This window comes from Hemicordylus capensis, chromosome 1 (genome assembly GCF_027244095.1).
Source record: "Hemicordylus capensis ecotype Gifberg chromosome 1, rHemCap1.1.pri, whole genome shotgun sequence".
NCBI lineage: Eukaryota > Metazoa > Chordata > Lepidosauria > Squamata > Cordylidae > Hemicordylus > Hemicordylus capensis.
In genome coordinates, this window is record NC_069657.1 from 83703839 (window position 1) to 83721356 (window position 17518).

General features: G+C 42.2%; 1 protein-coding gene across 6 annotated transcripts in view; it reads right to left on the bottom strand.

Moving 5' to 3' along the window:
* The window catches only part of CSTPP1 (centriolar satellite-associated tubulin polyglutamylase complex regulator 1), a 191377-nt gene that overhangs the window by 112345 nt on the left and 61514 nt on the right, over positions 1-17518 (bottom strand). For 5 of the 6 annotated variants that reach the window (XR_008308669.1, XM_053256428.1, XM_053256445.1 and 2 more), the window contains one exon: positions 10758-10888. The exons of the other annotated variant lie outside the window; for it this stretch is intronic. Coding sequence is in view for 2 of the 5 variants with exons in the window: in XM_053256428.1 (XP_053112403.1) it covers positions 10758-10888 (131 nt within the window). In the remaining 3 variants the exon portion in view is untranslated. The remainder of the gene's footprint in view (positions 1-10757; positions 10889-17518) is intronic. 6 annotated transcript variants of the gene reach the window in all.

Genomic DNA, 17518 nt, shown 5'->3' on the forward strand with positions numbered 1-17518 from the left:
CATTTTCCTAAGCATATTCCACAACTTGATATGGTTGACACAATCGAAGGCTTTTCTGTAGTCAATAAAGCACATATTGACATAAGAGCCCCTGGTGGCGCAGTGGTAAAACTGCTGCCCTGTAACCAGAAGGTTACAAGTTCGATCCTGACCAGGGGCTCAAGGTTGACTCAGCCTTCCATCCTTCCGAGGTCGGTAAAATGAGTACCCAGAATGTTGGGGGCAATATGCTAAATCATTGTAAACCGCTTAGAGAGCTTCAGCTATAGAGCGGTATATAAATGTAAGTGCTATTGCTATTGCTATTGCTATCTTTCTGGTAGTCTTTGGCTTTCTCAATTATCTAGTGTGCATCAGCAATGATGTCTCTTGTTACTCGGCCTTTTCTGAAACCATCTTCAACAACCGGCATTTCCCTTTCCACACAGGGCTCTAATCTGCGTTGGATGATCCTGAACATTATTTTGCTAGCATGTGAAATTAAGGATATTATGTGATGGTTTGTGCAATCTGTTAAGTCTCCTTTCTTTGGTATGGGTATGCAGACTGACCTCTCCCAATCTGTTGGCTACTGTGTTCTCCAGATTTGCTGTTATAGTTTGGTTAGAGCCTTCACTGATTCTTCTTCTGTTGCCTGCCATATTTCTGTAGCTATTCCATCAATTCCTGTAGCCTTCTGACTTGGTATTGGCCTGAGTACTGCTCTAACTCTATCTTCCCGTACTAGAGGTTCTTGCAAACAGGAAATATCTTCTAGAGTATCCTGGATGTTGATGTCCCTGCTGTACAGGTTTTCAGTAGACTCTTTCCATCTCTGTTTGATCTTCTCTGAATCAGTTACTATCTGTCTTTTGGCATCCCTTAACATACCAATTTGAGGTTGGAACCTCAATATCTAAACTCATAGAGATCTTTTTGAAAATTTCCCTTGTTTTTAGGAACATAGGAAACTGCCATATACTGAGTCAGACCATTGGTCTATCTAGCTCAGTATTGTCTTCACAGACTGGCAGCAGCTTCTCCAAAGTTGCAGGCAGGAATCTCTCTCAGCCCTATCTTGGAGAAGCCAGGGAGGGAACTTGAAACCATCTGCTTTTCCCAGAGCGGCTTCATCACCTGAGGAGAATATTTTGCAGTGCTCACACATAAAGTCTCCCATTCAGATGCAACCAGGGTAGACCCTGCTTAGCATGTCATGCTTGCTACCACAAGACCAGCTCTCCTCTCCTTTTTCCATGTCTATTTCCATCCCCAAGGTCTTTACAGATGTCATTGTAGTATTACTCCTTGTCTCTTCTAACAGCTTTCTGAAATTCCCTATTAAGTTCCTTCCTGAGGTCTTTATCTTTCTTGACTTTGGCTTCTCTCCTCTTCTGGGCAATTGCCACCATCTGTCCTGACATCCATTTTGCTTTCTTCTGTTTCTTGATCTTTGACAATCTCTTTTCACATTCATCCTTAACAACTTCTTTGATTTCATTCCACAGTTCCTCTGGTTCCCTATCAATGAGGTTCAGAACTTCAAAGCGGTTCCTGATGTTTTCTCTGAAAATGGTGGGTACATTCTCAAGATCATATTGTGGAAGCTGGATAGCTTTGTTTTTCCACTTTAGCTTGACTTGGAACTTGCACATGAGCAGTTTGTGATCAGTTCCACAATCGGCCCCCGGCCATGTCTTTGCTGTTTTAACTGAGCTCTTCCACCTCCTTGCACCAATAATGTAATCAATTTGATTTCTGTGTACTCCATCTGGTTATGTCCATGTGTATAGGTGCCGCTTTGGTTATTTGAAGAATGTGTTAGCACTGAAGAGATCATTGGTTTGGCAGAAACTAATAAATCGTTCTCCTGCTTCGTTTTTTTCCTAGGCCATATAGGCCGACTGTGTTTTCCTTATTACCTTTTCCAACGTTGGCATTCCAGTCTCCAACCACCAGCATCACATCTTGCTTGCATGTTCTGTCAATTTCAGACTGAACTTGAACATAGAACTCATCAACATCCTCTTCTTCTGCATCAGTCGTTGGGGCATAGACTTGAAGAACAGTCATGTTAAAGGGTTGTCCACGAAATCTAATTGATATTAGTCAGTCATTGACCACATTGTACCCAAATATTGTCATTGTTATATCCTTCCTGACTATGAAAGCAATGCCGTTCCTTCTTTGGTTCTCGTGTCCTGAGTATTAAACAGTATGATTTTCTGACTGAAAGTGTCCAATTCCAGTCCATTTTAATTCACTGATGCCCAAGATGTCAATCTGTAGTCGATTCATTTCATCTATTACTGTGTCGAGCTTTCCCATATTCATGCTTCTTACATTCCACGTTCCCATTGTAATTCTGTCTTTGCAGCTTTGGATTTTCTTTTCCCGCATGGCAACATCAGCCGCTAGACATCCAAAAGGCTTTAATCTAACCGTGTCATAAACACCATCAGTACTCTGAGAGATCTGCAGCTCTTCCTCAGTAGCATGTTGAGTACCATCCGACCTGAGGGGCCCATCATCTGGCACTACATCGACAATAATTCCATTGTCTATCCATGTGGTTTTCTTGGTAAAATACAGGAGTGGTTTACCATTGCCTTCTTCCACGCAGTATGAAATTATGCCTTTGTCATTGTCACTGAAGTGATCATCTGCCTCCAGCACCTTCCTATATCGCTGCTGCCCAATATAGATGCCTGCTTGCTTTATCTGGGCAGCTGGGATGACCTTTGTGCTTTGGGTGACCTACTGAGAGTATACCTCTCGGTGTACTTCACTCATCCCTCCCAGGAACACCCCCTCCCCGCCACAACGAGGCAACATAGCAGGACTTTGTGGGGGACTGGATCTCTAGGAGTTAGCTAATTACAGACCTGTTTCTAATCTGCCATGGTTGGGCAAGGTGATTGAGTGAGTGGTGGCCTCTCAGCTCCAAGCAGTTTTGGATGATGAGAATTATCTAGACCCATCTCATACTAGCTTTTGTGTTGGCTATGGATTTGAGAAGGCCTGGGTCGGCCTGATGGATGATCTCCAACTGAATATCAACAGAGGAAGTGCAACTCTGTTGATCCTTTTGGATCTCTCTGTGGCTTTTGATACCATTGACCAGGGTATCCTTCTGGACCGCCTGGGGGAGGTCAGATAGGGTGGCACTGTTTTACAGTGGCTCCGTTCCTACCTCTAAAGTAGATTCCAGATGGTGTCACTTGGAGACTGTTGTTATGCAAAGCGAGAACTAAAGTGTGGAGTTCCACAAGGCTCCATAATATCTCCAATAACATCTACATGAAACCTCTGGGAGAGATCATCAGGAGGCTTGTTGGTTGGTATTATCAATATGCTGATGACACCCAGATCTACTTCTCCAGGCCAGCCTCATCAGGAAATGGCCTATCTTCCGTAAATGCCTGCCTGTAGGTAGTAATGGTCTGGATGAGGGATAACAAACTGAGGTTGAATCCAAATAATACGGAGGTACTGAGTGCAGATGTCAGGGCCCAAGAGATGGTTTAGATCTGCCTGTTCTGGATGGAGTTACATTCCCCCTGAAAGAGCTGGTATGTAGCTTGGGAGTGCTCCTGGATCCAAAGCTCTCCCTGGTTTCTCAGGTTGAGGCAGTAGCCAGGAGCGCTTTTTACCAGCTTCAGCTGATATGTCAGCTACATCCATTTCTAGAAGTGAATGACCTTAAAACAGTGGTACATATGCTGGTAACCTCCAGGCTTGACTACTGTAATACACTCTGTGTGGGGCTGCCTTTGACCATAGTCCGGAAACTACAAATGGTACAGAATGTGGCAGCCAGATTGGTCACTGGGACAACACAAAGGTTGTTGATATAACGATATAAAACCAGTTTTGAAAGAACTGCACTGGCTGCCGATATGTTTCTGGGTGAAATACAAAGTGCTGGTTATTACCTATAAAGTAGGGATGTGCACAGAACCGGTGGGGGGCTGCTCAAGGGTGGATAATTTTAAGGGTGGGGGAGGGTGCTCTTACGCCTCCCACTGCATTTTCCCCACAGGCGCTGCACTTTAAAAGGGTCCAGCGGGGTGGCAGCGTACCTACCTGCCATCCCATTGCCTCATTGGAATGGAATGGAACCTGTCGCGAGCACGATGTGCGCATGCACATCAGGTACTTCCAGTACGACAAGGCAACGGGGCAGCAGGGAGGTATGCTGCTATACTGCCCTACTCTTTTAAAGTGCATTGCCGGTGGGGAAAATGCGGCGGGGGGGCAAGAGCACCCTCCCCCGCTTGTAAAGATATCCCTCCCGCCTTCGACCCAGCTGAACCACTGGTCTTTTGAACCTGTTCAGAGGCCCGTAAAAGGGCCTCCCAATAGGTTCGTGCACATCCCTACTATAAAGCTCTTAACAGCTAGGGTCCAGGCTATTTAAGAGAGTGCCTCCTTTGTCATAAACCCTGCTACGGTCTTCTGGAGGGGTCTGGTTACAGTTGCCACCAGTTCGTTTGGTGGTGACCTAGGATTGGGTTTTCTCTGTGGCTGCCCCAGGGCTTTGGAATATGCTCCCTGTTGAAATAAGAGCATCTCCTTCTCTGTTTTCAAGAAGACCCTCAAGACTCTCCTGTTCTTGCAGGCTTTTAAGTAGGATTTTAATAATTTTAATAACTGTTTTATACTATTGTTTTTATTGTGTCGTGATTTTAATCTGTGTTGATTTTTAAATATTTTAAATGTGTACACTGCCTAGAGATGTACATAGGCGGTACAAAAATGATAAATATATGTACATTATTTTCTTTTTACTGTGTATATTCTGTGTATATTGATGTTTGATCTAAGATCGTAAATAAACAACTAACTAACTAACTATACATGTGATACCTCCATCTTATTTGGACTCCTTTCATTTTGTTATCCCTCATCCCATTATCAACTGCCCATTACCAGGCAGTTATTTAGGGAAGTTATGCCATTTTCTCATGAAATTGACATGGAGAAACAGATCTGGGTGTCATCTGCATACTGATAACACCCTTTACCAAGCAAAACCATCTGGAATCTGCTAGAGGGATAGGAATTGAACCACTGCAAAAGAATTCTACCTAATCCCATCCCCTTCAAGTGACCCAGAAATATACCATGGTTGATGGTATCGAAAGCTGCAGAGAGATCCAAAAGGATTAGCAGAGTCACACTCCCTCTGTCAATACCTAGTTGGAGATCATCCATCAGACCAACCAAGGCTGTCTCAGACCCATAGCCTCTCAAAAGCTAGTTTGAAATGGGTGTAGATAATCTGTATCATCCAAAACTGCCTGAAGCCAAGAGGCCACCACCTGCTCAGTAACCTTGCCCAACCATGAAAGGTTGGAAATGGGTCTGTAATTAGCTAACTCCGAAGGATCCAATGCAGGTTTATTCAAATAAGGTCTAATAATAGCCTCAAGACAAGGAGGCACCCCTGTCCCCCCACTCAGAGAAGCATTTATAATATTTACCAAACCCTTTCTAATAGTACAATTACCAGATGAAATAAGCGAAGTTGGGTAAGGGTCAAGAGAACAAGTTGTAGGGCATACAGTCCAAAGAGGTCTGTCCACATCTTCAGGAGTCACAAACTGAAAGTGATCCGATCTAATCCTATAAGAGGAGTTACTAAACACCTCCACAGTAGACTCTGCAATAACCATGTAATCCAGTTAGGCCCAAATACAAGACATTTTACCCACAAAAAAGTCATTGAAGACGTCACAGAAAGTGACTGATGGTTCCAAGTTCAAATTCAAGGGGGAGGGGGCACATAATATTTATTTATTTATTCGATTTCTATACCACCCTTCCAAAAATGGCTCAGGGTGGTTTGCACAGAGAAATAAAAAATAAATAAGATGGATCCCTGTCTCCAAAGAACTCACAATCTAAAAAGGAACAGAAGATAGTCACCAGCAACAGTCACTGGAGGTACTGTGCTGGGGGTAGATAGGACCATTTACTCTCCCCCTGCTAAATAAAGAGAATCACCATGTTAAAAGGTGCCTCTTTGCCCAATTAGCAAGGATTACTAGCCCTCTAACAACCCTAGACAACTCCACTGGATGTGAATTTGCAGAAGCAATGCAGGCAGGAAAAAACCACTTCTTTGCCACTTGCACTGCCAGAGCATAGATCTTCAAACATGCTCTGTGTTGAGATCTGTTGGATTCGTGACGAGTCTTCTTTCACTTGTGCTCTAGTCGTCTACCTTGCCACTTCAGCTCCCATTCTTCCAGGTACCACAGGGCTGATTTTGAAGTAGGTCAGAGAGGATGCTTAGAAGCTATTGTGTCTACCACTCTAGTGAATTCATTATTCCATATTTGCACCAGAGCATTGACAGAATCACTAGCTGAACCAATTTGAAACCCTTCCAAGACTTCTTGGATCCAATAACTAAGATGCCTATTGGATCCAATAACCATTTTGGGCAGACCAACCTAATAGGTCCTTCACTTGTTAAGATTAATTGTCCCACTCTGCACTACCTTGTGATTGATCATAAACCTTCTGCCATTTTTATTTTATTTTTTTGCTATGTCATTGCCCAATTTGGATAGATTCCTTTGGAACTTTTCAGAGATGACTTTCACTATTACTTTCTTATTTTATTGCCATTTGAAAACCACTTTGACTATTTACCTCATCTCAAGACTGTGTATGAAGATAGAAGCACAATACAAATTCTACTGATTTAAAAAACATATTTCTAAAATGGGACTATATATTTTGGAAGAGGTATTGTTCCAGAAAATATCATCTAGAGACCCCTGCTGTAGAGCAGCATACAAATCTAACAGAGTTTATATTAAAACAAATGTAAAATTAGCCTTATTTGATGTTTACTAATGTCCATTAATTTCAAAACATGTGCATCAAGAATCTTATAACATCTAGAAAGGCAAATATTCAGAATGCATACTAAGATCCAGTCCAATTCAAAGCTGTTGTACACTTAAGCAACTGATTTCATTTGGTTTAAGCATGAACAAGTGTTAACTGGACTTCATGCTAATATCTTTATGAGGCAATGATGGCAGAAAAGCTCATTTTAAACACACACCATGTGACACAATTTGAGATTCCAGATGACAATCTATATGGAATTATTATTTCAGATGACATCATCACTTGAAACTGCCTGCCCCACTACAGTCATCAACAGAACCCCTATTCAGACATTATGTTGTACCAGTATAAAGATGTCTATACATTCATGTATGTTTTTGTGTACCTGTGTTCATTTAAAAAATGAGCCTGAGAACAGGTCCTTCAAACACATTGTACAGATAGGAAATATACTGCTATACCTGCATTCAACATAATGCATGAATAACTGTACTTGTGTACTGTTCTGTACCTATGTATACTGTAGACTTATTGTACAAATACAGAACATGATTGTGAGTAGGGCTATTGCGATCTGGTCTTATGTTCCTCTACCACTGGAAGCTTAGCTGGCAGGGACATGTCGTAGAGCCTTTTCAGTTATGGCAACAGGTTGTGACATTCCTTACCACAATGTATTTGGTATTTGTGGAGGAGGTGTATTTATTTCACCAGATATATAATTTATGGTGATGGTATTCCCAGTTCTAGGAGTTTGTATTCTGTGTTGCCTCCATTTCTTTGTTAGTTGTAATTTTTTAAATTGTTGTCTTACTAGTATTTATTGTTTTGATTTGGATTATTTTGTTTTGTTGTCATTTTGTTGTGTTTTGTTGTAAGCCACCTCACAGGGAACCCTTGTTAGGACCAGAAGATGGGATACAACTACCTGGGTAAATAATAAGCTACATTTGTACATTTCACTCTTCAAATTCCCCTTCTAATAGAGATGCAGCAGCTATGGGATACCTTAAAACTGGGTCTTTTAAAACTTTTAGCTGAAAATTTGAGATGAATTAGGATGCCACACAGCATCACCTGAACTGACAACTACCCAAAAGATAACAATAAAATGCAATGCATCAACCTAGTGAAAGCATGTGCAGCAGCCGATCAGAAGGACTTTTCAGAAGGCTTTTTAAAATTATTTCGTTTACACTTAAATCTAGAAGTTACAAAGATATCAAAGGAAGGAGAGGTTAAAATACTGCCAGAAAAACATACCAAAATTAACTTAAATTCAGCTAGTATAAATGTGTGGTTGGGGGGATCAAATTAAGAAGAGTAAAGAAGTTCGGGAAACAAGAAGAGCTGAGAATTTTGATCAGGACAGAGCAGTTGGATGTATTTACAGTATAATATTATTTAGCCATGTTAGCCAAATAGAACCTCTATGTCCAAATCAGTATACATCTGAATACCAGATGTGGATAGCCAACAGGACCTAGCTGGTGCCTTCATTCAATTGTGAGGTTGTTAGATGTGCAAATAATGTCAGATACTTTAACATGTAGTTTCAAACGCTATACTGTAATTTGCTAGGAATTGTTAGTTTGAGATGCAGTCATTTATTACAATTTCATCAGGTAGTTATCAAAGCAGCCATAGCAGTGTATGTGGCAGTGTGTACTTCCATTTACATTTTGTGTACTTCCAACATGTGTGTTTTGGCAACACACAATGGGCAGGAGGGCTATTTACCAGCTGCAGTCAAACAGCACCAAACAGATACCCAATTTATGCAGTATGGTTGCTACCATGTTGTGCCTCTGTACAACAGAATAAAGTCTGGGCACAAGTGCAAACGGATCTGCCTCTAAGAGCCAATACAGTAGGCCCTCTACACAGATGTAGTACATTCAAGATATACAGCAAGAGGAGAAAAGAGCTGCAAATCCAACTCAAAATGTAGCAGTGAGAGCAGATTCCCAGAATTCAAAGTAAAAGCAGCTGCTGAGGCCAAGCCTGGCCAGAAGTAGCTTTGTAAAGGTAAAGTGTGCTGTCGTGGAGTCGGTGTCAACTTCTGGTGACCACAGAGCCCTGTGGTTGTTTTTGGTAGAATACCAATATTTAAAAGTTGACATGCAGCAAAGGAATGATGACTAAAAGGGAGGGTAGCAGCAACAGCAGCTTTCAAATTACTTTCTGTCTTTTACGTGAGCTAATTATTTGCATCAGAAATGCTTAGTTAAGTTCTATTGTTAATCACTCTCAGTCAATGAGAGAAATTCCTCTGTCTGTGCATTCTCATGCACTTTGTCTGCGTTCATAGCACTTTACCGGGAGGCTCAAAAGCAATGAACACATACTCTCTTAAGTCGTGACATGTTTATCGCATGATGGACAAACAACCAACAACTAGTGTTTGCTCTATACAGAAACCTCATCTGGCAAGTTACTTAAACTGGTGATTCATTCCTTTGCTGCATATCTGAGGTCTGAATGGAAACCCCATTTCCTGTGCAAAGCCTGTTGCTGCCACAAAACATCATTCAAAAACACCCCCTGTATGACCAAAGGCCTACTCTGGACCTGAAACTTTGCTTCAAGACCTTTTATGGTTGCTACCTCTTCCAGAGGTGAGAAGCCTAGCTCATTTAAATATATATTAACTCATTTAAGTATATACAATTTTAAATTGCTTCTTCCAGTGAGGCAACACTTATATAAATAAAAATTTTAAAAAGGTTAGGGGGCAAAGAAAAATGTATCTAGTTGCCAGTCATAGCTCCTTTTCATTTCATTCTCTCTCAGCTGTACTCAGGCTAAGAATATAAGGCGCAATCCACCTAGCACTGTTTTTGTGCATCCTCAACTAGTTTAAGTGAAGCTTGCTCACCTAAGACTCACTGCAATGCAATAATGGTGCATTTAGCAGTGTCATATGCACAGATTGCAGTAAGCCTTATTCTCTCTAAAAACATCATCCTGGTACAACTTACAGCAGGTGAACATTAACGTTCCACAGGTAGGTGGGACAGTGTCTCAGATGGGAGCAATGAAAGGATGTTTTCAAAGCTAAGCATCTCTTCAGGTCTAATCATGCTATGATCCTAATTTAATCTGCTTACGAAGGCATTAGACAATTTTTGGAGAAAGGATAAAAGAAGGCCATGCAGTGAGAGAAAGCCTGGAGATAAAGGAAATTCAAAGGAGGTTAACGCATGCAAAGCTGGAGTTGTGGAAAAAGAGTTCTGTACACAAATCTAAATGAAGAATACACAGCAGTGGTGTAGCTGCCACTGAACTGGGGAGAACAAAATTTTCCCAGCCGCCAGTGTCCGGGGGACATCCAGGGGCCCCCTTGCTCCTCCTCTCTTAAGCGGCAAACACAGCACTTGCTGGCTAGGAAGTGCTAGAGATGGGTGGCATGTGCCCCAATGCCAACCACGCCCCCTGCATCAGTGTGGTTCTGACACCAGCACAAGAGGAGTGGCTGGCGTGAGCTGGTCCTGAGCATGACACTCAGGCTGAACAGGTAGGTGGCAGAGGCAGGGCCGCCAGGGTGGAGGGAGGGAGGCACCTCCAACTTGCCTACACCCCTGATCACAGTCACCAACCTAAGCTTTTATAGAGGTAATCTTATGGGGAAAAAACTATTTTTAAGCTTGTATAGAGGTAATCTTGGGGGGGGGACTAAAACTATTCCCCCCAGTAGGGGGAGAAATTATAATCATAAAATAAAACCCAGATGCTGTTGAAGAATATGTACTCCTACAAATATCACAAATTTAAAAGGATATTCAGAAAATATGTAGAAGAGTAGGAAGTTCAGCTATTCATTCAAAAGTTGTGAACAACAAGAATCAGTTCTATTCAAGACACTAACAGAAAACTGGTTTTGTTTAACTACTTTGGGGGAGACTCACCTCCATTTTTGCCCACTGTTCTGAAGCATCGCCAGAAGGTCCTTAGAAAGGATGCTCTATTATGGGGTGTTGCTTGGACAAAGCTGAACTCCCGGAATAAAATATGAGTTCCTTGTTGCACGCTGTTAAAGCTACAGAGAAAAAGTTAAAGAGTCAGCTGTAGCAATAGGAAGCCGAAACCATTAAGAAATCTTGTGGTCACCTAGGGGAGCAACACAAAAACCACAGGTCTACTACACCTTCTGAATAAAAACATCAAAGTTGACTCACAATTAACATCCATCTGTTCACTAGAGAGGTTTATATGCATGAACATGCTGGATTTCAGGTCTTTAATAAGTGAGCAAGGACTCCCCAAATTCAAATAAATTTGTCCTGAAGACTCCATGTCTAAAGTATCAGGGTGCAGATTCCTCCTAAGCATTTGTGGAGTTCCCCCTCATTTTCCTCAACACTCCCTGCCAAACCTAATAACCCATATTTTCAATCCCCAAACATAATCTCCACCTGCAAAAAATAAAATAAAATAAAATAAATTAAGTGAGGAGGAGCTACTCCTCAAGTTCTCTGTATGCACCACTGGTAAGCACGTTCAAGAAACATGAGAACAGCCAAGACTCTAAAATATTTTCCTGTGCCAACAGAGCTTTGGCAGATATCTGTGAATTGAGAAAGTACACGTCTTCCCTCTTTATACCTAGAGGGTGCCCAAAATGAACTTCATTAGATCTTTGATTCATTCCTGTGCAAAACAGGTCATCGCTCCCAGCCTATACTACTAGAACATCTGCCACATTGTCTGCCAGGGGTGTTGACTCACAAGTAGCATAACATAGTGATTAAAAGAATAAAATGTAAACTGGAAAGTCCTTACTTCAATCTCAATTTGGCAAGGTCACTGGGTGGGGTTAGCAATCTTTTAGCCTCAAAACTCTCCCTCCCTCATCCCAATATGAGAAGTGTTCACCTTACTGGGTTGATGTAAGGATTACTAGAACAACATAACTTATGTAAAGCTCTTTGAGCACTGACAAAACACTACATAAATGCCACCTAACAGGACATTGAGATTTTTGTTGCTACAAAGAGTTTTGTGGCACTGTAAGGACTGACACATTTGTTGGAGCACATGAAAGTTTATGCTACAAATAAATTAAATTATGATAATAAATAATGACTATTAAATACTGCTTTTCACATTAAAAACAAACTTCTCAGTGGCACTCAGCAAAAAGATATAAGAAAATTGTTCCTTTTTGGAAGCTTCTCATTACAGGCAAGCTGGGTATTTCACACCCAAAAATACACATCGTGGCATCTAACCCATTCTCTCTCTCTCTCTCTCTTTCTCTCTCTCTCTCTCATTTGCTTGTTTTCAACTCTCTACTCCTCTGGCCTGCAATGTCATGCCTGATGGGGTGGACACTTCCTCAGCCTTCCAACAGAGGGCTCTTTCTCTGGCTCTTTGTCTCTCCCACAAAAAAATGTCCACAAGCAGAGTTGTGTGCTCCAGTGCTCCCAACTGAAATAATTCACATCATTAGCCCCTGGGTTCCCTCTCCCAAAAGAACTTACAATCTAACACACACAACAATGGAGACACCAGCAAGAGTCACTAGAACAGGGCAGCACAACTTCAGCCCTCCATCAGTTGCTGGACTGCAACTCCCATAACCCCCAGCCATAATGGCCAATTGTGATGATGATGGGAGTTGTAGTCCAACCCCTGCAGGAGGGCCGAAGTTGCACAGCCCTGCACTAGAGAGATGCTGTGCTAAGTGGAATAAGCACAGTTGCTGTCTTGCTGCCAAATATGAGAACCCATATTTTAGGTACTTCTTTGCTCAGTTAAGTGGGGGTGCTACAAGAATTTCTGTTGTCATATTTTAAAGGTGGAAACTATTCCACTCCTGTTTTGTTTCAATCATCTCCCCAAAGGGAAACTGTTGGCAACCTCACAAAAAGCAGTGTGAATGGTGGACTGCAGTTCAAGATTGCTGTTGATCATAAGTTGAGATTGAGTAAGATGCAGCTGCAAAAAATGAATGCAATTTTACACTGTATTAATAGAAGCCTGTTTCCCAGGTCATGAGAAGTTAGTTTCACTTTATTCTACACTAGTCAGTTCTCTTTGTTTCCTCTTTAAAAAAATCTTTTTCTGTTTGAAGATTGTTTTGCCTAGGGTTATTCAGAAGGCATAAGGTGGTGACAGCAAAGAGCAAGGTGCCGGGTGAAACCTGGCAAGCGTACTTCTGTTTGTCAAAAGTCACTTTAGGAGTAAGTCTGAGCAGATCATGGCTCCTTAAATTTGTTGAATAAGCTTTTTCCAAACTAAAGCATACTTTGAAAACAGGCTGGCTTTAGAGCTGTAATGTCCAAAATGAGGCACATCTGTTAAGTTCTGTTGAGCTGTGATCTTTGTGAGTTAGGAAGAATCCTTTGAAATAAGGGCCATCTGGTAACCTGACAGTTTTACTTCCAGAGTCTCTTGCTCTATTACAAAGCTTCAATATCTGAGCTGTGAACACTGCAGGGCAATAAGTTTTTTGGTATCTGATGCTGTTTCTTCTTTGTTTCTTTTCAGAGGGATCTTAAAAGTCAGCCATATCAAGTTTCATGAACATTTGCAAGAGCTTCTCTAAGAAGCTATTCAAGTTCAACATGCAAATTAAACAGAATACAAATACACAATTAAAAGTTGAGACACAATAAAAGTCCCCTAAGTAAAAGTGAATTCATCTGTGCCCATCTCCATGCTTCTTGGCAAATGTTTCCAATCCTCTAGAGAGACCATGAAAGCATTCCCCTGAGACAGCAGCTTAGTGAGTCTCCTGGGAGAGAAGTAACAGAAGATTCATTTTTGGTGGAGGCAGAGCTTCTCCATAGGCAGCTTCTCCACTGGGGACCTTCCTTAGCACTTCATAGCACAGGATCTGTGCAAAAAGAATCTAACGTGCCAACTAGCCACCTAATGGAGCAGTGGGGAAATAACTTGCCTGGGGAACAAGAGGCTGCTGGTTCGAATCCCTGCTGGTATGGGAAACACCTATATCGGGCAGCAGCAATATAGGAAGATGCTGAAAGGCATCATCTCATACTGCATGGGAGATAGCAATGGTAAACCCCTCCTGTATTCTACCAAAGAAAACCACATGGCTCTGTGACACCAGGAGTCGATACTGACTCGAAAGCACAACTTTACCTTTTAAGATGCCAACTGCTCAATTGCATGTCAGTTCCCTCAAGATAACTTTCAACAAGCTCCCCCCCACCCCCACCCGGACACAAATTGCTATCTAATCAATTTCTGGAACTGCAAATTACATTCTTGCCTAGGGGATCTTGGAAAGCTACTCTTTGGACATAGTGAGAAGGTTTAGTTCCCATTATCAGCAGATAATTTGTTTGGACTATTTTTGATACATTTAAAATGTTTCTTTCTGGTCCAGTTTCACACCGAAAAAAAACACAAGAGTTTTTCAGGATGCAATTGGATTCTGGGTATATAACTACTTGTTATTTTTAGACAAATGCTGCTGGACGATTATGAATACTTTTATAATTAAAAAAGTACCATCAGTGTTGTAGATATCAGAGGAGTACACGAGTTGTTACATGGTAGAAGATGACAAGATAAAGAGACAACCAGAATAAAACTACAATGCCCCAAAGGCCTGATTCAAAGCCCAGTGAAGTCAATAAAAATGTTTCCATTGATTTCACCAAGGTTTGGATCAAGTTCCAGAAGAATAAAAATGCTTTACTAGTATACTGCTATAGCAGTAAGAGGAGTTATCAAGTTACTTACCATGATTTGATGATCTCACTAGTTTAATTCATTGTTGCTATCAAGGTTTTATAATGCCCAGAAGCATTCACTTGTTACTAAAAGAATACACTGTCCATCCTCTATCCTTGCTCCATCTGTTGACACAACTATGTGTAATTCATAGCTAACATGTATCTGATCACAACTAATTATCTGCCTAGGCCAGGCATGATGAAATACAAATGTATATGATGTAGAGAAATGGCAGAGGCTAAACTACTGAGACCCCAGTGTGAATCTCACCTCTGCCATGATGTCAATAGACAAGCCACTCCCTCTCAGCCAATGTTTCCTCTAAGGTGTGCGCACATGTGCATGCTCACAAGTTTTTTTTAATGTCCACTCAGTTAATTTTAGATCCCGCTCAGGTTGAATCAAGAAAGCCCCAATCTGAATGCATGTGCATGCGCACTGCCTTGATACTGCCACCCAGAACAAAACTCATTCCTCACACAGATGAAAAAAATTAGAGAAAACACTGCTCTCACCCACAGCCCCCCCACCCCCTGCCACTGCAATATGAGAATATCACTACTCATTTACTTTATATGGTTATTATGTTTATTATATGTATTACAAATAGATTAAGCATCTGAAGCAATTTGAACACTTGAAAGTGTTATACAAAAATCTTAGTAATAGTATATGGCCTGGCACAGATGTAGCAACAATTTAGATAAAAAATACTTCATGGGTTCAAATGCTTTCCCCCTCCCTTTTCACACATGAATTCCTACCTCCTCATTTTCTGAGCTAACTACAGTTAGTATTGCTTGTGTATCAGCACCTTTTTGAATCATGGTAACTTTCAACTACATTTGTAGAGATGGTTAGAAACAGGTTTGAAATAAGAGAGTTAGCAAAAAGATTTAGTGCAACTGTAATGCTAAGCACAGAATTAAATGTAGGGAAACTGACTGCATATGAGAAGGGAGGAATGTAAAAGTCCACTGAGTGCTCTTGGGTGCTTTCCCCACAACAGTGTCACAACGTACCTGTTAAGTGTGCTTCTGTACTTCCTGCGTTGTGACACTGCAATCCCTACACTGTCCGCAGGGTGCCGTTCACATTTCAGATGCCTTGTTTTGGATTTCATTTCTGCAATTTAGTACTATAACATTGTATGTCCGTTGCAAAAAAGTAGCTGTATTTCCATGTCATGATCATTTCCATTATCCATGCCAAGCCAAAGCATTTTACCACAGTTGTAGCAGGTAATCTCAAAAGTGCCCTGGCCTCTTAGGTACAGTTAGGTGATTGGGCAGTGTTATATCTACACTGGTCCAATGTCTTTATAATTATATTGTGGAGTAACAGTAGAGTTCCTTAAGTAAACATTTTGCAAACCTTTATTAAATATGTAAGGTTATCTGAGGGGAAGAATTATAAGGGCTAGAAATAGTTAATTGCCTCAGAGGAAATCAAATTTAGTTGAATATTTTGGCTTCCACTTACATCAGCAACAGATTGGTGACTGCTGTGAGATGACCTCCATGTCTGGACTAATTTGTGCTTCTCACTGCTCTGGTCTGTTCTGCAGTCTGCATTGCAAAGTGTACTCAGTCAAAATGGTGGCTGAAGTTGCCACCATTTTGAGCTTATGACAATGCTAGTTGAGCTTATGACAATGCTTGCTGCTAAGGGTGCTGCTGTGGCAGCTGTTGCAATGCTAGGAACATCATAATTGTGTACGAGAGAGCAATTTGTTCCAATGATGTTACTCCAGTGCAGGCGCTGTGGCTGGCAGTGGATCCTTTTGGGGCCTTTTGGACTTTGCAATGTACGTTCTAGGTTGGAAGGAACAGATTCCCTTTTACTGTGTACATCTGCAGCATTTTTCAGGGCAGGGTTGCAAAATGCATTGCAAATTGTGTGCACTCTGAGTCCAGCTTGTTCCGGCCATAGGGGAAAATGGGGAAACTCTAAATACCCCCTTGTTCCCCAAGGGTAGCTTGTAGGTGAACAAAAGTGGTTTGAGTGGTAGGGCATGATGGGTGCTACCTACCACCCAACCCACAAAGGAAATGGGCACGCAGGAGATTTTTAACAAATAATTTTATTTATTTATTTACTGAATTTATATACCACCCAATATCAAAATCTCTAGGTGGTGTACCGAATTAAAACATAATATAAAATATAAAACATTTAAAATTCATAAAAAGATAAAAATCATAATACAGTGGTCCCTCGACTTACGAACTACTCGACATCCGAAATTTTCGACTTACGAACGGAAAAAAGTGCCGCACGCTTACGAATTTTTCGACATCCGAAGTGGCACTGGGGTGGGGGGTTCCACTTAAAAAGCGGGGGGCTTTACTCACCCCTTCCATGAAAGTAAGGCACTGTACTGTATTGTATTCCTTGTAGTAATCGGGCGGCAGGGTGCCGCCCGCTTCAATCTCCCTCGGCGCGGGCTCCCGCTTCTCGTAGCCATAATCGGGGCGGCAGGATCGCTCCCAGTCCCTGTCGCCCCCTTCAAGCTCAGTCCCCCTCGGCTGGCGGCCGCCCCCTGAAGCTCCCCGGAGTCCCCCCGCCGCCCCCTTGTTTCCAAATCTAGCCCCATTTAAGAGGACGGCAGGAGAACTCCCTGCCGTCCCCTTCCCCCTTGCCGGCTGGGCTGCAACTGGCTTCTAGGAAGCCTTTCGCGCGCCTGCGCAAAAGGCTTCCTAGAAGCCAGTTGCAGCCCAGCCGCCAAGGCAAGCGGACGGCAGGGAGTTCTCCCGCCGCCCGCTCGCTAAAGTTCCCTAAAAGTTAAGGAACTTTAGCGAGCGGGCGGCGGGAGAACTCCCTGCCGTCTGCTTGCCTTGCCGGCTGGGCTGCAACTGGCTTCTAGGAAGCCTTTTGCGCAGGCGCGCGAAAGGCTTCCTAGAAGCCAGTTGCAGCCCAGCCGGCAAGGGGGAAGGGGACGGCAGGGAGTTCTCCTGCC